We start from the raw sequence: 20684 nt of genomic DNA on the forward strand, positions 1-20684 counted from the left end.
ACCACTGGCACCAGGAACCTCAGCACTTTCATCAGCAGTTCAGATGATTTGAGGCTCAAGGTTTTTATTCATTACAGCACTGGCTGACAAAGCTCATTACATCATCTGCTTGGAAGAGAAATTCTCTGCAGCTGCTTGTGTGGCACGGGGGGTTTTGTTTAAAAAAATCAGACAGATTTTTGTTTCTTTCTCTCAGAGCAATTTTCCTCCCAATTGCTGGAAAACTGGATGCTCAAAGGCTTCAAAAGTGGAAGGGAAGAGGGCAGCATGCAGCAGTTTTGACCATTTTTCTTTTCTTTTCTTTTTCTTTTTCTTTTTCTTTTTCTTTTTCTTTTTCTTTTTTCTTTTTCTTTTTCTTTTTCTTTTTCTTTTTCTTTTTCTTTTTCTTTTTCTTTTTCTTTTTCTTTTTCTTTTTCAAATTTCCTTTCCAAAGACCTAGGGGGGGCAGGGTGAATAAACCAGCCCCCATTTCAGAGCCTCCAGCACACCCAGCCAGGCATGCAAAGCCAAAGCAGTGGCCTGGCAATGGCAGATGGCACAAAGCTCCATCCTGACCTCTGGATGGACTACACTCCTAATTAGAGAGTAATTAAACCTAGAGGTAAGGCAAGTGATTACTTTCCCTCAGTGGGTGCTTGGGGAAAGAAGGATGGGCAGGGATGGGATGCAGGAGCAAGGCTGCCCCAGGGCTGGATGGAGCTGTAGCTGAAGGCAGAGCTGGAGCAGGAGCCAGAGCCAACCCCACGTTAACTCTGGAAAATCATTTTCACCTTGCTCAGCCCTCCTGCACTGCCAGAGCAGGGAAACCACAACAGCTGCCCCTTCTTCTTCTTCTTCCCTGAAGGACCTCAGGCTGTGTAATACAAAATAAAATGCAGTATCGAGGCACAGGAGGGAGACAGTGCCTGGATTCTGTACCCATTGCATTAAAACCTTAAACTCTCCATTATTTAGGTCTGCTATGGCCCCAACTATTCCCTGCCCTTATGTGAACCAGCCTGATGACAGAGATGTACCTCTTCTTTCCTCTTCATCAGCTCTTTTAGAGTATTTTCTTATTCTACACCTCATTTCTTTATTCCACTTTCCTTGGTTCCCTCTGCAAGAAGCTGTTGAAAGTTAAGTTATTTGTGTTGCCATCAGAAGGGGTGTGAAGCTCTCCCAAAGCCAGATTTCTGGGGTGAAATGCAGGGAGAGAAGACAACATCCCAGTGTTTTATTCACTGGCATCACAGGAGGACTCAGCTGTGTCGCTGGGTACCACTGCTGCTCTGAGAGCCCCTGGAGAGCTCTGCAACAGGAGCTGGAGCCACCTTGGGAGGGGATAAGGAAGTAGGGAAAAGTGATGACTTTTTGGGGAGGAGAGATGATGGAGGAGTCTCATTCTCCCCTGGAGGAGCTGAGAGAAGCAGCAGAGCATCCAGGAAGCACTTCACTTGTTTAAACCTTATTAATATTTGCAGCTGTTTGTCACTACAAAAACTCAAAAGCCCAGCCTGGCTTAGGCTGCTGGTGATTCTGGCCAGGGTGCGTTGGGTTTTCCTCCTTTATTTATGGACTGGATAAACTTTCCCAATGAAAGAAATGGGGAAATCTGTAGAGAAACATTGTCAACCAGGTGCTTTGAGTTGCCAAAGAGTGGGTGTGAGTCCACCTGTGCCTGATTAGGACAGGCCCCTATTGGGCATGAGCAAGACCAGGGGGCCAATAAAGGTGGGACACACACCCACAGAAGGGACCTCAGTTCACTCTGGTGTGAGGCATGGAGAGGCCAGCAGCTCGTCAAGCCTCTGGAGCAAGAAAGGCTCTTCCTGCTACACTTCTACCCTGGAAGCGCTGTGTGGTGGCTGGAGTCCTGGAAGAGACCAGCGGCTTGTCGAGCTTCAGGAGCAAGAATGGCTCCTCCCGCTACAGAAATCTGTGCCTCCGAGGAGCCTTCAGCACGTGTTGGCTTGGGGTGTGGATGAGCTGCACCCAAGGCGGGCAGAGGAGCTGAGCTCTGGGACCACCAGTCACCAGCTCAGGTAACTCCAGCTCTGGAATCTCCCAGCACCTGCTGGAGCACCACCAGGTCCATCCCTCCATGGGAATCACCAGGAGAGTGCCCAGGGACAAGCTGGATTTTCAGGAGAGCAGCTGCCCCAAACAAACTCAAATCTCACCAGATCTCTGCTTCCCAGCAGACAATTTCCATTTTATTTTATTTTTTATTTCTTTCACTGAATCAGCTGCAGGGCAGGAACAGGGGTCTTGTGATTTCCCCCCCCCCCCTTAAATATTCTCTGATGAGAAGGCCAGGAGCCCTACAAGACAACTCCTGTTTGCTGTGAGGTTTGAGCCTCAGCCTTGCCTGCACCACGGTGCCTTTCCCAAGGTTTCCCTGATGTAGAGATGGCCAAAGGGATCCACTCCAACTGGAAAAGCAGCCAGGATTATGAGAAAACTGGGGAGCATTTCACCAGCAGGGCTGTGGCCAAACCACCCTGGTCCCAAGCCGGCTGGGATGAAAGGAGCCTGGGAGAGTTTGGCAGCTCCCAGAGACACCACTGAATTCCCACCTCTTGCTCCTATTTAATGTGGAAATGGTGGCAAAGCAAACCTGGCTGGAGGGAAGAAACATGGGACTGTTTGAAAGACATTAACACTACGTCCAGGAGATATTTTTCCCAGTAATTATTCCCCTCTTGTTGCCTGGAACTTCACAGATTTCTCCTCTGGATCTCCCCAGAACAACTTCCAGCCAGCAGCAGCTATAGGGTTCTCCTGCTCTGTAGCAAACCTCTAATAACTTCTGGCTTGTGGAGGGGGGCTGGGGGTTTTTTTATGAAAAGAGAAAAAAGCCAGAGCTGATGGCAGCAGCACTGGGGCTGCCGGGGTGAGGAATGTGGGGGGAGGCAGTGGCAGCCCCAAAGCAGCCAACATCTGCTCCTAATGATGCCTTTAATGGCCCGATTTATTTCAGCTCCTGGTGGAGAGAATCTTAGGAAATTATGTCAGATGAGTGGGCTCTTTCTTTTCCTGAAAAATACCTTCCCCCCCCCGGCCCTGAAAAAAGAAGGAGGGGGGCCAGCAGGCTGATTGGCAGCACAGCACTAAGCCTATTTACTGTACAAAGGGGATTTCACTCCAAATTTCAAGCACAATTTAAAGCTAATGCTGAACATGGAAATGGTGCAGCAGCATGCTAGCAAGAAATGGGCAGAAAATGCACTGGAAGTCTAAATTGCTGATTTCTTTTCCCTCTTTACCTTGAAAACTCTGCCCTGTGATTGTAAAGTATGCCAGGTTCTTTTTTTTTTTTTTTTCCTTTCTTTTCATTTTTCTTTTCCCTTTTTTTTTTTTTTTTTTTTTTTTTTTTAAATCCAAACAAGAAAAGAGCCAGGAAGCTGGGGCAGAGCTCAGGTAGAGCCTTGCCTGGGAGACAGCACCCACCACAGAAATGTTCATTAAAGACTAAAACCTTGAATGGTTTGGATTTAAAGATCTGAGGCAGCTCCCCACTAAGATCCTAACAATTATATTAATTTTTGTTGGACCTGGTGCTTCTACCCCTCACCTTTTCTTTAGGTGAGAATCCCTCTTCTTTTAGGGAAGGTGTGAAATGGCAATTGGGTTTCTCTATGGGACTGGCTTGAATGGAGCTGAGCATGGTCTGGAGAGCCCCTCTGCTTCCCAGGAGAACTGCTGGGGAAAGGCAGAGCAGGGAAAGGCTGCAGAAATGTTTGTGCAGAAGCTTTGGGTTGGGAAGAGCTGCTCAGCAGAGATGCTGATCAAAGGATGTTGGACTTCAGGTGCAGAAGTTGGTGCAGCCCAGGCAGCATCTGTCCCACTTCCCCTCCCCTGAGGGAAGGAACACTCAGGACTTGGTTGCTCCCATCAAAACAGGACACAGCTGGTGTCAGCAGGGGAATTTCCAGGCTATTTCCAGGAGGAACGTAGGGGAGGCTTCCCAAACTGGGACGAGAAATGTCCCGTGAGGGAGAGAAGAAAGTGCCCAAGGTCAGAGGGGCAGCAGGAGAGGCAGCTGCAAAGTCTCCAGCTGGGAGCAGCAGGATGAGGAGCAGAGATCATGGGGAGCATCACCTCCCAGACAGGGACATCAGTGGGAGTGAGCATCCACAATAAGCCCAAGGTGACAGGGACATCCCAGAGACTCAGATGCCCTCAAAAATGAGGAGCAGGGAATGCCAGAGCAGTCAGGCTAACCCTGATACCTGGGAAGATAGAGGGGAAAATATTAAGCTGATCCTGGAGATTAATAAAATGATAAAAAAGCAGCCAGGATGGATTTGTCAAGAACAAATGCTGTCAAAGCAAAGTAATTTAGTTTGGGAGAAGATAGTTTGCCTGGTAGGGAAGGGAGAAGCACTGAATACATCAGGTCTTTTGAATGGCTTCTGACAGCTTCTTATACAGAATTCTGATAAGCAAAGTAAAGAAAACCCATGGTTTGTGTATATAAATACACGGCTCCTCTCTTTATAAGCACACAGAGGAGTTATTTAGAGAGGAGCAACAGGTTGGGAAGGAGCAAATCCCTGAGCTTGGTGCAATGTGCTCCCTCAGGGTGACACTGCAGTGATGCTGTGGTGCTGGAACTCAACCTGCAGGACTCAGGAGGGTAACACTGGGGCAAATGTTTGCAGCAGATGAGGACATTCCAGCCCTGGGGACCCCTCAGCCCAGGCTGGAGCTGATGGCAGCAGAGGAGAATGGTCCCAGGGCTGGGAATTCAGTGTTTGCAGGGAACACCCAACCCCCTTCCACCTCCTTCCTTTTCTTTCTTGGCTCATCAGGTGCCTTCAACAAGCTGGCTCTGGACAAGATGCTCCACAGGAGTGAGATCTACCTCTCCTGAGCTTCAGAGGAACCAAAACACCTCCAGGGATTGAATACTGAGATGCACGGGGGAGAAACTGGGGCTGAACACGATGGAAAGGTAGGGGCTGTGGGTTCTTTTTGCTCCTGAGGCATCCACTGCTTCTGAATTACCCCACAATCCATTCCCCTGGTGAGAGGCAGGAAGCACCCCTGGCATCTGGCTGCCCAGCTGGATCTCCACCACCTTTCCCTCTTGGCTGCAGGGCACAGCTGTGCTGATCAGCCCTGGGACCAAACCAGTTTTCCAGAGAGTTTTTTGAGACATTTTATCTCTATCCAGGAAAAAAAAAACGGGTCTTGACTTTATCACTGTTCAAATTACATTTGGCAGTAATCAGATTGGTTCATGAATTCCCACATGCTGCATTTCATGCACTGAAATTAAGTGTTGAGTGGCAGAAAATTCATTAGGTTTTGGCTTTCCTCCTTAGGGGTCTCTGTCCTGCCTGGGAGGGTCCTTCCCCTCCTGCTGTGACACTGCCACCAGCCCTAAAACCTCAGGTGAGGGAAAGAGCTAAAGGAAAGCTCCATGGCCACCTCTGCTAAAGGGAAGGAGATGTTGTCCTTCCCTGTATGCAAGGAAATGTTCTTTTCTCCCCCATTGAAAGACAAAGAAAGAAAGTGCTCAGGTACACTCCTATTGCTGATAAAATCTGTTTTCTTCTGGTTTTTTAATATCTGCCTCCAAGCCTGGGAATAGATCAAAAGTCCACGAAGCTAAAAGAAAAAAAAAAGATTAAAAATTATCTTTTTTCTGTTCCCTGAACACTTAGGGATACTTCCCAATGCAGGCTTGATTTTTAAGGTGAGTTATTCTGTTGCCAGAGTAGGTTTTATTCAGGTTCTGATCCTCCACTCTTGGAGTTTCCTTCCAGGCTGGACTTGTCACAAGCAGTCAGTGTCCCCAGCCCCTGCCTGCCCTGCCAGCAGCTTCCCAGGGTGGAGAAAAATTCCTGGAAACTTCAGCTCCAATCTGCACAACGAAGCCTCACAGCTCCCTGCTGCAGGAGAGCTTGGGAGGGGACACAGAGGTGACATGGAGGGGCCACAGAGGGGCCACAGGACCCCAGAGAGTCAGAGGACAGAGCCAGGCAGGGCAAGCAAGGGTGACTGTGACCAGGGCAAAACAAATTCCCCTGCTCCTTTCTTGTCCTTCCTCCCCAGCCCTTGCAATCAGGCTCTGAGAAGGTGCAAGGTAACTAATTTTAATTAGCAGTTATTAACAACCCTCAGCTGGCTGCCTGGCTGGGGTGCTCAGGGGGGGCCTCTACCAGGTGCTGGCAGGGGCAAAAATAAATCTGTGTTTGCCCCAAAGAGCTCCAAATCTCTGTAAATCCTGTTGGCTGCTGCACAGGTGTCTCACTGCTTCACCCCAAGCCTCCTGAATTTATTTTATTAATCAGGAGAACTGGACTAAAAGACTTCAGATAGGAGGGTCTGTCATGACATCAAGGAATGTGTGAGGAAAGGGGGTGATCTGGTCATGGGAATATTTCTGGGGTTGTTTGGGTGAAATGAGTTCTGTCACTGCATAGGAAATTAATATTTAAGTTTATCTTTTTAGAAATGATTTCTTTAAAATGTGGTGTGAAGATACAGAAATATTCAAAGTTAAGATTTTTATTTATTTATTTTAGAATTCATTTCAAACAGACAAAACATGCCACATATTAGCCTAAAACACATTACATGGGTGCCAGGCATGACTGAGAGCTGCAGCACTTGTTCCACTGCCCAGGCCAAAGCAGTTCAAAGCAAGCAGTTTTTACAGGGCTTTTTTTGTTTGTTTTCTTTCTTTTTTTTTTTATTTTATTTATTTAATATTGAATAAACCACATCCAGATAACAAACCAAGGCTGTGTGCACGTAGAAGACCTGAGACCCCTGTAAGCCTTCCAGAGATTGATGCATCTAGATAAATCCAGCAGAGATTAAAGCAAAGCTTTCGTGGCAGCAACTCTCCCTGAAAAGGAGCAGGATGCTGCCCTGGGGAAAGGATGGAGCTGGGAATACCAGGCAGGGAATAAGCAGGGTCCAGGTCAGGCAGAATGATGTGGTGGTGGAGGAAGGGCTCCTGTGGCATCAGGTGGCTCTGGGCAGGGGAATTACCAAGGCAGAGCCCTGCTGGGAGCCTTAGAGCAGGAGTCAGGAGATTCCCCCTGGCTCCCCAAGGGAAAACCCTGGGAAAGACAATAGCATCCTAGAATAAGCCTTAACAACGAGTCCCCTGGCTTTTATAGGTTTTTTTAAAACCTATAAAACAACCTGTGTTGTTTTAACATCCCTTTTTTTGTCTGTGTTTAGATTTCTAATGTCTTTTGACTGGGGGAAGGGTGGAAGGGGCGACCAATTTAATTCCATAATCCCCCTAAGCCTTGCTAAAGCAGGCACTCTGAGGCTGTGAATTTTCCAGTGGGATTTGGGGTATTTTGGGTGGTTGCAGGCATTGCACTGGAAAATGTCCCATCATTTCTTTTGCAGCTGTTTGAGGGAAATGGTTCCCAGCACCAGGCAGCCTGCTCCTGAAATCCATATTATCAAAGGGAAGAAATTCTGTCACCTCAGACAAGGCTGAGCCTCGGGGCTGCCCTGCTGGTTCCTGGAGAAGGCAGCTCAGAGTCTGGGTGGAGGTGGCTAAAATTAATATGAAACCAGAAACAGGGGGATTTCACAGAAAAAAATATAAATAATAATTTAAAAATCTCCTTTGGGGATGAAGAGGTGTAGGGAGCCAAATGCCCAGCTTGGGGACAGCCAGGTCCCCCCAGGATGGTGGCCAGGCAGTGGGAGGGGTCCTGCAGTTTGCTCTCAGGGTGAAGAGGATGAAAAGTGCTGCAGGAGGAAAGTTCCAGCAAGAGTTTTTGCCCTGTGGCTTTCTGAACATCTGATCACAAACTGAACATCAAAGGATTATTTTACAAACTGTGAAGTTGCTGAATTGGCCCCAGGGGGGGTTGTGCCCCTCTGTGCCCCCTGCAGGGGCCATCTCAGGAGAAGGGGTGAGGACAGGGGGGCTCCTGGGGGGCAGAACCCAACCCCTAGACAGGGATGTAGAGGGATCAGCAACAATAACAAACCCCACCTTGTCCCTTACAACTGATAGTAACTTCCCTGCTTATCAAACCTGGGGGGGGGGGGGGTTACAAACACTTTCAGGTGCAACTTGGTGATGCTGAACATACAAATCCTGGAATCCTGAGGTTCTTTCCCTGCTCCTGCCCAGGGACACACACACACCACTGCTGCCTCTCCTCCCTGCCTCCAGGATTGCGTTTTGCTGTAAAATAAGAGACACAGAGAAACGTTCAGGGGTTTCATTCCCTGCCGAAGCGGGCAAAAAGCAGGTTCCCCAGCCTCGGCGGGGATGCTCCCAGCAGCTCCCAGCAGTTAATGGCTGCCAGCAGAAAGAGGGAATGGGGATGGGGAGCTGGCACCGCTCCAGCCTGGGGGCATTTTAGGCTTTAAGGGATGGATTTTAATACACGGCCCTCCCCGCAGCAAGAGGGAGAAATCATCCATCAGTTTAGGGAACGACCAGGAGATAAAATTTAGAAACAAAGGCGAGCGGCGTCCCGTTTCCCAGCAGCCTTTCCCATGGGATGCATCCGGCTCCTGGGGTTCGGGCACCATCTAGAGGAAAGGCTGGCGTGACGCAGCAGGGAAATGAGGGAGAAAACGCGTGGAAACAGCCAAAAAATCCTACAGCAGTCTTGTATAATATCTAACAGCTGCCTCGTTGTTATTTCACAGCTCTTATCAAGGGAGAAAACCGGCGGAAGGAGTGGAAATCTGGAGATCTACCCCGCGAAACCTGAGGCTCTTTAATTACTGTTAATTATTTTTCACCTCGGTTCTTTTTGCCTTAAAAATCGAATCAGTCTGAAACCAAACCTTGATGTTGCCTTTGCTGCATTTGCAGATGATGTTAAATTAAACCCTGACTTCTCAATATGCTTTTGGTCTCTTTTCTGAGGCAACTCTCAGCCAGACAAGAGGGCACAGTCTCAAGTTGTGCCAGGGGAGGTTTAGGTTGGAGATTAGAAAGAATTTCTTTCTGGAGAGGGTGCTCAGGCATTGGAATGGGCTGCCCAGGGAAGTAGTGGATTCTCCGTGTCTGGAGATATTTAAAAAGAGACTGGATGTGGCACTCAGTGCCACGGTCTGGGAACTGCAGAAGTAGTGGATCAAGGGTTGGACTTGATGATCTCAGAGGTCCCTTCCAACCCAGCCAATTCTATGATTCTATGATATCCATATTTGCTTACAGAAGTCACCAGAGCCCAAGTTCCTTCTAAATGCCATTTATTTCTGCACCAGTCACTGCCCCTGTGTGCCAGGGACACGAAAGGCCCAAGTAGAGCAGAACAGACCCAAAAACGTGCACAGAAAACACTGCAAAAAAATTTAATGCTGAAGATTCTTGATTTGCTGTAGTCTTTCACTCCAGACTGGCTCAGACACCCAGTTCCAGCTGCACCCACTGAGAAGGAAAGGCACAACCTGGCACACCTGCACCTTTCCACTCTGAACTTTCTGGGTTTATTTTGATTGGCAGCACCTGGGGTGCAGATCTGTGCATCCTGGCTGCAGCTGTGTTCCAACAGGGGCAGATTAAAGCAGTGGTAACTGTGGGAAGGTGGGGGAGTTGTTACCCCCAGAACAGAGGTTTGGGCAGATGGCACCTGGTTGCACTTCCAGCAGTGAATCCTCCCTAAAGCAGATTCCCAAAGCCAGCACGGTGAGGGATTTAAAAAACACCTTTAAATCCTCACCTAGAAACCTGAGAACTTCAGAGGATGGAGGAAGAATGAGGTCCACAGAGCAGGCAGGTAACCCACTGGTGGCACAACATGAGGAACCTCCACGGGTGAACTCTGTGGAGCAGCTGAAGCTCAAAGCACCCAAATCCTCCTCCGGAGCTGCTGGCACCGGGTCAGGAACCTGGAAGCTTTCCCGAGGAGAGGAAGAACATCACCCCCAGGGCAACAGCAGGAGGAGCTCTGGGCCAGCACTGAGAAAGCCTCCCCCAGGAGTAGGTGCTCTAAACACAGGCTAAAAATGAACGGATCCTTCGTCTTGTTGCAACAGCACTGCCTGGGGATGATTCAGCCCTGGGTATTCCAAGCACCAGGATGAGCTGTCGGATTTTTCCAGCACCACCAGGGATTGTTAAGCTGCCAAGGCTCAGGGAGTTCTCACACCAAATGCCAGGTGATTTGGGTGGCAAAACACAGCTTCACACTCAGTGTTGTCAGTTCACTTCCTCTGTTTCAGGAACTGATTGCTCGAGTGACACAAAGCTCCAGAGCTCTGACAGGATACTTCCCATGGGATGAAGTGTTTGTTTCCCCTTACAGTAAGTGGTGCTGAACCCCTTCTTCCCAGAGAACAGCAGCCACATTAATCCTAGTTTTATTCCCTGGACACTGGGAGCAAAGCAGTTGTAATTTGGTGCCCCAGCATCTCCCACTCTGGACCCTCCTGTACCCAGCACCTCCTTTCCCTACAGCTCAGCCAGGTCTGCCGGCCTTTTCCTGCCTTTCCCCTGCACACAACACCCCCCTTGTCCTGCTTGACCAGGAGCCCCAGCTTCATTTAACAACTCATTGCCCTCCAGCCCCCGAGGGGCTCCATTTGCCAGATGGGGGGGGGGGCAGGAGGCTTCCTCCAGGCCCTGGCACCTCGGGGAGGCTGAAAGGGATGGAGACGGGACCGGAGGGAGGGGGGAATCTCCGAGGGGATGAGAAGTGCCCTGGGTGCCCTCAGGCCCGGCCGCGGCCCCTCCGCCTCTTCCTTTTCCGCCTTTTCCTCTTCCTCCTCCCGCAGCTTCCGCCCGGAAGTGCCGCGCTGACGCCGCGCGTCGTCCCCGTGCGTCACGGCCCCTCCCTTCCGCCCCGGCGCTTCCGTCCCCGGCCCCTCCCCTCCCCGGCCCCGCTTCCCTCTCCGCCGCCTCCGGCCCCGCATCGCCCCCGTGCGGCGGGCGGCGCGCCCTGCACCCTGCTCGGCGGCTGCTCCTCTCGGGCCGGGATAAGCCATGGGGCGGCCGGCGATGCGATGAACCCGGGCGGGAACCGGACCGGGGCTAACGCCGCGAAAAGGCAGCGGGGCTCCTCCATGGGGGCTCGGCAGCAGTAGGAGCGGCGTCTCCTTCGGGGCGCCCATCCGCCACCTTCCCCTCCCCCTCGGGCCTCCTGAGGAGGATGGCGACGGCGGCCGCCCCGACCCAGCTCGAAGCCGGTGGGTATCGCTGGCGGCGGGGGGGCTGCCCTGCGCCCCGCCGGCCGAGCCCCCTCCTTGTAACCGTGTCCCCTTCTCCCCTCCCCTCGTCTCCCCCTCCCCGCAGAGCTCTATTACCTGATCGCCCGGTTCCTGCAGTCCGGACCCTGCAAGAAATCAGCTCAGGTGAGCGGGGGAGCCGGGGGCTCCGGCCGGGCCGGGGTAGGAGGGTGGCGGGCGGGGGAGCCGCTGCTTTGCGGGCGCCGGACTCACGTCCTTTGTGTGTCCGTCTGTCCCCAGGTGCTGGTGGAGGAGCTGGAGGAGCACCAGGTAAGGGCGCCCGCCCCGGCAGGACGGGGGAAGCCCGGGGGACGGGGGGGGGACGGACGGGGAGTCGGGGGTTGTCCTGCCCCGTCTCACCCAGCCCATCTCCTCCCGGGGCTGCGGGAAACCCTGCGGGAGGCCGCGGGTGCCCCCGCTGCGGGGCCGAGGGAGGGTGTGGGGGGTTAGCGGCGGAGGGGCTGCTCCTCCCCGGGGCGGGCTGGCACCGGCGGGGGCTCCCACTGCACCCGACGGGGTCTGACGGCCGCTTCTGTCCCCGTTTCCCTCCCGCAGCTGATTCCCCGGCGCCTGGACTGGCAGGGCAAGGAGCACCGCCGGAGTTTCGAGGACCTGGTGAGCCGAGTTTCCCTCCCCAATTCCCAGAGAAGTTTCCCCGTTCCCCCGTTCCTCCGCCGCTACCCCCCCTTCCCTCCCCGCTCCCCTTCGTTCTCCCGCACGGGGCTGCGCCCTTCCGAGGCCGCGGCCGGGACCGAGGTGGGGGGAGGGACGGGGACGGTGTGTGTGTGCGACAGGGAGGGGAGGCACTGCCGGGCCGAGGTTTTGGGGGACCCATGGGGGCTGTGGGGGTCCCCGCGGGGGCTGCTCGGGGGCTTCTCGGGGTCCGGGTGAGCGGAGCGGGGCTATTGTGGGGCCGGGAGGGGTTATCTGAGGGCACGTCCCGGGGCCCGGTCTGGCCAATGGCGCCGCGTCTTACAAACCGGAAAGCGGCGCTCGGCGATGAAAGGCGGCAGCTGATTGGCTGCGGCGCCGCGGAGGAACTGGCAGGGAAGGATGGGGCGGGGGGCTCCGGTCACCCCTTTCCTCACACAGTCACGGACCGCACACACACCCTTCGGTTTTTACCCCTCCGACGCCCTACCCGCTCCACAACCGGGGCGGGGGGCGGTTTCCCCGCGGCCTCCCGGATCGCTTGGGCCGGGTCTGGCAACGCGGCGGCCCCCGTTCCCCCCGCCGCTCCCCGGGGCGGGGGTTTGACAGACACCCCCCCCCCCTTAACCCCTTCATCCTCCCGGGGCTGATGGAGCCGCGGCTGAGATCCCCCCTTCCCCAGAACGGCGTTTAGTGGGCAAAACATCCCGGCCCGTGGGGTGGAGAAGGCCGCCGGGAGCGGGTTCCTGTCACGGCCCGGTCCCGGTCCCGGGGGGCGGTGCGGGCCCGGCGAGGGGGGGGATGAGGGGGGGGGGGATTAAGATGTCGACGTGCGGCCGGGCCCGTCTGCGGGCAGAGCTGGCGGGGATGGGGCTGGGAGTCCCGGCCTCAGCGGGGTGGCTAGGCCTGCTGTAATAACATCCCCCCCAAAAAAAGGAAAAAAAAAAAAAAAAAGGTTGGGTTATTTTTTTTTTTTAGGAAATGTCATATTGAAACGGTGAAAAGGCTCTGAAATGCAGGGAGCCTCTGCTTTTGTTAGGTATAAATGGTGTGGATGTCGCTAGGAAAGGCCCTGCCCAGGGAAAGGGGGGTGGCTGTTTGCCCCCCTGGGATGCTCCTGGTCCTGCCCACCTGGAAAGCCATTCTGGGTGTAAATAGCTTTGTTTTGGGTTCCAGGAGCTCTGGATGATTACATCCAGTGCTGGTGAAGTGCTTTGCAGCTGGAATGTTGTGAATTCACCAATTCTGATAATGCTGTGCACCACGTGTGTCACCACCGCTTTGTCCTCACCTGGAAGGAGCTGAAAGGCCAGTCCTCAGCTTTCCCAGTGATGTGGTGATGTGAGGGTTCCCACAGGATTGTTGCTCAAACTGTTGTGTAGCTTGCTCAAGAGTTAGTTTTCCACTTTAGCAATACTGTAGAAGCTGAGGTGCAAAGGAGAGAGCAGCTTGTGCTGAGATGAGACATTGGTACCTGCTGCCTTTCCCTTTCCAAGGTGTGTTAAGAATTTAAGATGAACATTATGCTTCATCATGCCTCCTGTGGATAATTCCAGGGCCTGTGTATTGAGACACTGAGTAAGTACTGCACTGAGTACATTTTGATGCTGTATGAGCTTCCTAGAGAGCCTGAAGTCTCACTAGAGGTGGTTTCAGGGTTAGCTTGTGACTAAGGAATCTTAGCAGTGGCAGCATGAAGTCTGATTTCAGACATATGGGTTTGGCTTCATCAGTTACATTTCTGTATACAATTTTTCCTTCTGTGGGGCACAGAGATAAAAAACCCTGAAAACCTTTTCTCTGTGTATTAGATGGTGGTGTTGAAACCCTGTCTTTAAAATTTCAGAAACAGGAGGCAAACTGTTGTGAAGTGAGGCTTGAGCTGAATGGGAAATTGCTTCTCACTCACTGTATAGAATTATCAAAATTTAGTTTTGGGTTTTTTTTTTCCTCTGTCTTAAATTAATGGACAGAAATTAATCCTTTTAGCCTACCTTTTGGTCTAATATCATTTAACTGTTGAGTGATTTGCTGTAAGGAGCAGGATTATAGATGAATCATCACAATGAGAGGCTGATGTTAGGTGGTATGGACTGAGCTGCTGTTAATCCTCAGGCTGGACCTTTTACTGTTGAAGATGCTGAAGAATGGCCTTTTCTCCTCACATTCCTTGGGCTCTGATGTATTTGGAATTTGGACCATGGGTTGCAGATGATTGTATATTAACCTGAAGTACTCAGCTTCAGGGCTGGCTGGATGTCTGAATGCAACGTTCAGAACAAAGCCAGGATTGTGAAGGACATGAGCAACTCTGACCTTCCTTTTCCTTATCTCAGGCACACAATGAACCAAAAATAAATGGTTTTAGAAATTGAGGGTAAAGTTGTTTTTTTTTCCTACCTCTTGCTTCTTTTTCAACACTGTCAGACAGAAAACCAAATAGAGTCACAAGCCCTGCCATGGTGTTCACCTCCAGCCAGGCTTGAGGTAATCACATCCAAGGAAAGTTTACAAGCCCAGATTTTCTTGTTTGTTTCTTGTCCCAACATTCTGCTTTGGGAAACTGAGAAAGTATTTCTTGCAATTGCTGAGGTTTCAATTTTGTTTTCCATTCTCAGTTTATCCCTTCAGGTTGGTATCTTACAGAAAATTGAGGGTATCTTACTGCCATTGAGGGTGTTTTATTGCTCTTTGTGCTTTTGGAAACGATACAGATGTAACAACCATAGGGAGCAGTTACTCCCTCTTCACTCCAGCCTTTAGTCCAGATCTCTGTTGAGATTTCTTTTTTCTCTGTTTTTTTTTTTTTTTTAACTTGGTCTTTAAATGTCAGGTACCACGAGGCAGGAGGGGAATTTAAGACATGCTAAGAAGAATCATGCCCAGCAAGCAAAACCACCCAGAGAGCAGTAGTTTATGTGCATTTGTGTTCCCTTTGTCTTTTCAGCTTTTTTTCCACTGTGGAGTACTTTTTATGTGCAACATGTGGCTGCCTGTCTGAGGCAATCATCCAGGTGTACTCCAAAGCAGTTTTTACTGTGTTACAGCCTGCTGGTGGTCTTGAGGCATGAAAGGTGTTTGTAAAGGGGAGGGTCTGTCAAACTTCCACACAATTAGCCCTTTTACTTTCAATTAACCATAGCAGTTGAGTGTGGAGGCAGCTGTTGTACAGACAAGTCAAGTTGAACCCACTCAGTTGATCAGAAGAGTCTTCAGGAGGCTGCTGTTCAAAATTATCCCTCTTTATCCCTGATAAAGATGTCTGGCTCTGCTCTGGTTTTCAAGAAGTTTTGTTGGTTTGTTTGGTTGGTTTTTTTTTTGGATGGGCTGTCTCTTCTGGCTCAGCTCCATTTGGTCTTTGTGCTGAAGATGTCTGTAATTCACAGGAAAACCTGCAAATCAGTGATTGTTGGACTGTTGAGGAGAACTTGCCTCTGTGACTGGCTGTGCTGGTATGGAACAGCTCCTGGGATTTGGCTCTGAGTTTCTGCCTTCCTCATCTGCATTGATTTAAAACCAGCTCCCAGTCAGAGGTGCTGTTATTTATAGAGATGGCCAAGCCAGGCATTAGCAGGAGAGAAATGTTACAGTTTTGTCACCTCAGGAAAATGTCATCTGGTGCTTCCAACCCACTGGGGGAACTGAGTGAACAAGAGCTTTTAAAATTAATGTGTATTTGCATACTGCTGGCATTTTTTGCAAGTCCAGTCTCTGAGCTTCCTTTTGCTGAGATTCTCTATTTGAGGTCTTGAGTAATTTCCTGCTTGCTCAGCTGCTTTGGTCCTCTTGGTCTCCTCTGCTGCTTTTTGATGGAGTTATCAATGGATTCCACATTGATTGGTGGTTTTGGCAAATGAGAGAAGTTCTGTCTGACTGCCTGGGGGTCAGAAATCTGCTGCTGCTGGACAACTGCCTGCCCAGGGGGTCTGGGGATGGAGCAGCCCTACAGGGTCTGGGTTGCTCCCTGGGTTACTCCTTTTATTCAGCTCTCCCAGCAAATTTAGTCTGGAGCAATGTCTCACTGGGCTTCCCAAAGAGACAGACATCTTATAACAAGTAGTAATCACCAAAAGTCTTTGTTTGTTTGTTTGCTTCATGTTTATTGAAAGCTTCCTTGGAAGAGCAGTTGCCAGCACTCATACCAGGGGATTTTGTTATTTTTTCAACAAGCTTCTTGCCTCCTTCTTAGCTGCCTGGTGTGAACTCTTTGCTCAGGAGTCCTTGAGATTTATGTGGCAACACTTCCAACAGCAGAAGCATGAACAGGTTTAGGGGTTTGACTTCCCTGAAAATGTTCAGGTCCCCAAGACCTGGGTGGTTAATGTGTCAGAGGACTCTTCCCTGGTGCTGTGGCATTCTCGTGCCCTCACACTTTAATCTTTACAGGATCTTTCACTTTTTAAGGCAACAAAACATTTTCCTCTTTGTAATTTATCCCAGAGTGCAGAATTTGCTTCTGCTTAGCATGTTTTCAGCTCTTGTGTATTATTTTAACATGCTCTTTTCAAAGCTCTTCTTAAGCAAGTTAATTGGCTTTGATTAATCGACTTCAGGTTTTTTTCTAATTTTCTAAAATATTTTTTAATATTCTAATTTTTTTTAAATATATATCCAAGGGGTTAACAGTATCCTTGCCATTGTTTAGTTTTGCTGCATGGAGTAGAATACTCTGAGAAGTGTGGCTGTAACTGATGCTAAGCTTTGCCTTTTTTTCATCTTGTTTGCCTTTTTTTCAACTGTTTTGTCTTCTCAGCTGTATGTTTGCAGCTTCATGGTATGGGAAGATACTTAAAGTCCATTCACAGCTATCCCATGCAGAGGTGAAAAGCAGGATTTTTGTTTCAGGTTCTTTAGGGAATCTGACAGTAGAATATGCTCTGGGCTGTGGTTTGAGCATTTTTATCTGGAAGTTATTAGAGAAAAAAAAAATTTGCTGCTGTTGCTGCCTTCCACTGTGGCTGTTTGGTAGTAACAACAGTGATAATATTCAGGTTGAGGGCTACTTATTTGGGCTGCTTTGGCTTGTGAAAACAGGAAAATATGCAGGGAAAGGAGTGTGGTGCAGCCTTCTGTGGCATGGCATGGTTCTGGTGGCAGGTGGAGAATCTGGGGAGCAGGATGTGTTAGGGAAGTGAGTAGTCCCTTTGATATGTGCCTGCTCTGAGCAATGTGCTCCACATGAAACCTCTTTGAGGAAAGTTTACAATCTCATAAAACTCTGCACTCAAATCTGGATGCTGGGGCAGCTCACTCGTGCTGATTTCAGTTTGGCTCCGTGATGGATTTGCCAGCTTTCCAGCTCTGGGTGTTGATCAAGGAGATGTCTGGGATCCTGAGCTGCTGGAGAACCTCTGGATTGTCCCAGGCGTGGGACCACCAGGCATGAGCAGAGAGCTGCCACATCCCAGGGGCTGGCATGTCCACCTTTTATCTTGGAATGCTGCCCAGTCTGCAGGGCTGATGTTCTCTCCCTCTCCCATAAAACCGTGGCTTAATCTGAGGATCTTGAAGCAACTGAGTCCCTTTCCAGTGAGTTAGTCAGGACTGCTTGGTGAGTAACTCTCTCCACAGCAGGAGATTTGCTGCCAGGCTTAATTCAACACCTCTCTCTAGACATAAAATACTTCAAAAACAGAGTGCTCCTGGCAAAAGGGGAAGCATTTTGCTGCATTGCACTAGGAGAGTTGTTTGGGCTTTCTGTAAAATTTTGTTTCCATAGAGAGTGGTATGGTTTGTTGGTTTTTGTTTTTTTTTTATTTTTTTATCTGCTGCCCTAGAAGTAAAATTCCACAGCTTCTAGATTGGTTCTTCCTTTTTTTATATATATATGTTTTAATCTTAAGCTTGATAAGTTGCTAGAATTGACTAAGAAACATGTTACTAATTATCAGAGGTGTAAAAAAAGGATTTCATACTCAGCTTTTCTCAAACTGCAGGTTCTCTCTTTAGAATTGCCTTTGTTTCAGATCCCTGGGATGCTGAAGGGAGGCTAGTGCAGGATAATAAAACATTTCATGGCATTAATGCATTTGATATCATTTTAGGAATGAGTAAGAACAATAGGAAGGTACAAAAGTTTGGATAATCATTTTCTCTCCTGCTGACTTGTGTTATATCACTTACTTTACCATGACAGACAATTCATGCTCATTCACTGAACTCCCCTGGCCCTACAGTTGGGAAGGCACCGATGGAATTTTGGAACTCTGTGGTTTGGGGGAAAAAAAAGAGTGGTTAAAGAAATGAGTCAGTGCAAGAGAGCATTCATGGGAACAGACTCCATTCATGGGATCATTCCTCAGTGCTCATGATATGAAATGTCACGATATGATAGGTACAGAGGTACAAATTCTGCTGTTCCATCAAAAGGCCAGAGCCAGACCTTTGCCATACTCTAAGGGTATGTGAGGAAACCTGGCTCTCTTCTGAAAGAGTTTCATTCATACTGGGAGAGTTTTGGTTGGCTTTAGTTAAATGATAATTTGTATGTGTCCTTAGAAAAAGCCTTTGGGTTTGAGAGGGGGTTTTTTTTGGATTTTTTTGGGAGGGTTGTTGGGTTTTTTTTGGTTAAAACCTCTTTTGTGGGGTGGTGTTGCTCCTGCTGGTGTCACAGGTGGTTACATTCTCCAGGACATGACTCACTGCATGGAGCCTGGTAGCACCACTGCTGCTGCCCAATTGGAAGGAGCTGTTTCCCAATGGGCCATGTAGTAATAATTTATTTGATGACATAGTTGAGGGAACAATGTTCTGGCAGCAGTTCTGAGTGAAGGACTCACCTGTGAAGGACTCACCTTTTCCTCCTCCCCTCCGGTGTGCTGGGGCAGATCCCTGGGGAGCCAGGATACCTGGGCCTGGTTGATGCTGCTCTGCTGCTTAAAGCAGAAGTGGTGCTGGTCCTTGCTTTCCCCCAGCTCTGATGCTGATCTGAATCACAGTCTAAAACTGGCTGAGAAACCTTTTCCTCCTTTTTTGGGGAGAAGGTTCCCAGCCAGGACAGCTGAAGTGGCTCTCTCCATGCTAGAAGAACACCAGAGCTGATGCAGGGGGGAGCTTGGTGATGGTTTTAGCCAGGCTGGGGAATCATTCTGTCTCTCTGCAGCTGCTCAAACACTTGTCCTACCCCTCCAGGAGGGAACTGGATGGTGGTGAGCACCCCCAGCACTGTGACTGGGGACCTTGGAAGTGGTCATGCAGGGGAGAGGGATGTAGGCAGGCACATGGCCACTGTTATTTCTGTTCAGGGAGCAGTGTTCTGCCCCTTTCAGATCAGCTTCAGTGTTATTTGGCATCAGTTTGTGGCCTGACAAAACAAAAAGCTGGTTTGGGACAATCTCATTCTCCATAATATTGCAGCAGATACAACTGTGCTTCCCATTGTCCGTCACAGGTACTCAGGAGCTATTACTCAGCTGCTCTGTTTTAAAAAGGAGATGGATGTGGCTGTGTGTCCTGTGTTGATGGAGCTAAGTAAGCTCTGATTTTGTGCTTTTGCTGCCAGATAGCAAACAGGGGAGAAATCAGGGAAGTGCAGGACATTCTGGAGAGTGAGGCACAATTGATTTGCTGTTTGAAGAACAGGCTGTTGGAAAAGCAAATGTCTCTCCATAGACAGCAGTCTCTGAAGGGGAAAAAAGAAGAAAGCTTCCTCAACATGACAAATTGGGAGCCTCCACATGTGGCTCTTCAAGATATCTACTCCCAGTAGCTAAAAACTGGAGAACTGAGTATTGCTTTCAGGGTAATTTTTAGGGTTTTTAGGTTTTGGCACATCTGTTGCTTGCAGTAATGTGAGCGTCTGGCAAGGGTGTTTCACAAGAAATGTGAAAAGAATGAACCAAAGGGTAAAAAAGACTTTAAAAAGTCTCCAGGCAATCCTTTGTTTCATCAGAGTATTGCACTGGAAACTCTTGAGTTTCAGGTATTTTTGTTTGAATTACACCTGTAGCTGCTACCACCTGGAATTTCTGGTCTGACTTTTCCAACACTATGTAACTTGAAAAGACATCTTTGGGATAATTAATTCTGAGGAGTTTTCAGGGGGTTTAGATTTGCTTTCAAGATCTGTGTTTAATGCTCAAGTAGGAAACCATGGAAGCAAAACCAGAACAAGTTTCAAACATCTGCATTATTTCTATGTTTAGGTGGCTGTCAATGCACACATCCCTCCGGATTATCTTCTTAGGATCTGTGAGAGACTTGGACCCCTTTTGGACAAGGAAATCCCACAGAGTGTCCTGGGGGTGCAGACCTTGCTAGGTGTTGGGCGCCAGTCTCTGTTAAGGGCAGCAAAAGGTAAGATTCTCAATTTCTCTGTGATTTAATTCTATTTTCCTGTCCACAAAGTCTTGTTTGGGTTCACATGGTGGTATCTCATGTTTGGTCATGTTTGCATGACCTCTGCTTTGTTTCCTACATTTGTCAGCTCCTGCTTCTTGGTGCAGTTATTACTTCCCATGTTATGAACATCTTTCTTTGCTTGAAAATGCTTGAAGCAGCTCTTGCCCACAGTTGCCTGACCTTGTTTCTTGTTTCCTCTGCCTTTGGTAAACCAGAGCAGAGATCTCATCCATCAGAAACACAGCCTTTTGGGGTTTTTTTTTGGTTTTAGACACATGGCCCTGTGTCTAAAACAAGCCAGCAGTCTCTATATTTTGCTGGGCTGTTTTTCAGGCTGATTTGTTCCATTATTTGGTGCCCTGGCTGTGCAGACAGATGTCAGCTTGGAGGGTGGGGTAACATTTGGGGCAGCATTTAGAGAGTGGGAGGAGGAGAGACTGATTCTCCGTGGATAATTCCTGCTTGTCCTGCCTTAAAGTTAATTTGAAGGAAAGCCCCCATTCCTCTCATGAATAGTGTACCAGTCCTGGGCCTTT

At 49.5% G+C, this 20684-nt stretch overlaps 1 protein-coding gene and 1 long non-coding RNA gene across 5 annotated transcripts in view; one reads left to right on the top strand and one right to left on the bottom strand.

Moving 5' to 3' along the window:
• Positions 1–9221: 9221 nt before the first annotated feature.
• On the bottom strand, positions 9222–11335 carry LOC115598189. The gene is made up of 3 exons (XR_003987456.1): positions 11236–11335; positions 9654–9829; positions 9222–9507 (listed from the first exon to the last, which is right to left on the bottom strand). It is a non-coding gene; the product is annotated as an uncharacterized LOC115598189 (long non-coding RNA).
• BRWD3 (bromodomain and WD repeat domain containing 3) overlaps positions 10853–20684 on the top strand; it is a 47473-nt gene continuing 37641 nt past the window's right edge. For 3 of the 4 annotated variants that reach the window (XM_030448881.1, XM_030448882.1, XM_030448884.1), the window contains exons 1-5: positions 10853–11118; positions 11225–11283; positions 11398–11427; positions 11713–11772; positions 19953–20103. In XM_030448881.1, the coding sequence (XP_030304741.1) occupies positions 11082–11118; positions 11225–11283; positions 11398–11427; positions 11713–11772; positions 19953–20103 (337 nt within the window). In that variant the 5' untranslated portion in view covers positions 10853–11081. Of the gene's footprint in view, positions 11119–11224; positions 11284–11397; positions 11428–11712; positions 11773–19952; positions 20104–20684 lie in introns of those variants that run through there. The other variant, XM_030448883.1, reaches the window with a different exon arrangement.

The sequence above is a fragment of the Calypte anna genome, chromosome 4, assembly GCF_003957555.1.
Source record: "Calypte anna isolate BGI_N300 chromosome 4, bCalAnn1_v1.p, whole genome shotgun sequence".
Classification (NCBI taxonomy): Eukaryota; Metazoa; Chordata; class Aves; order Apodiformes; family Trochilidae; genus Calypte; species Calypte anna.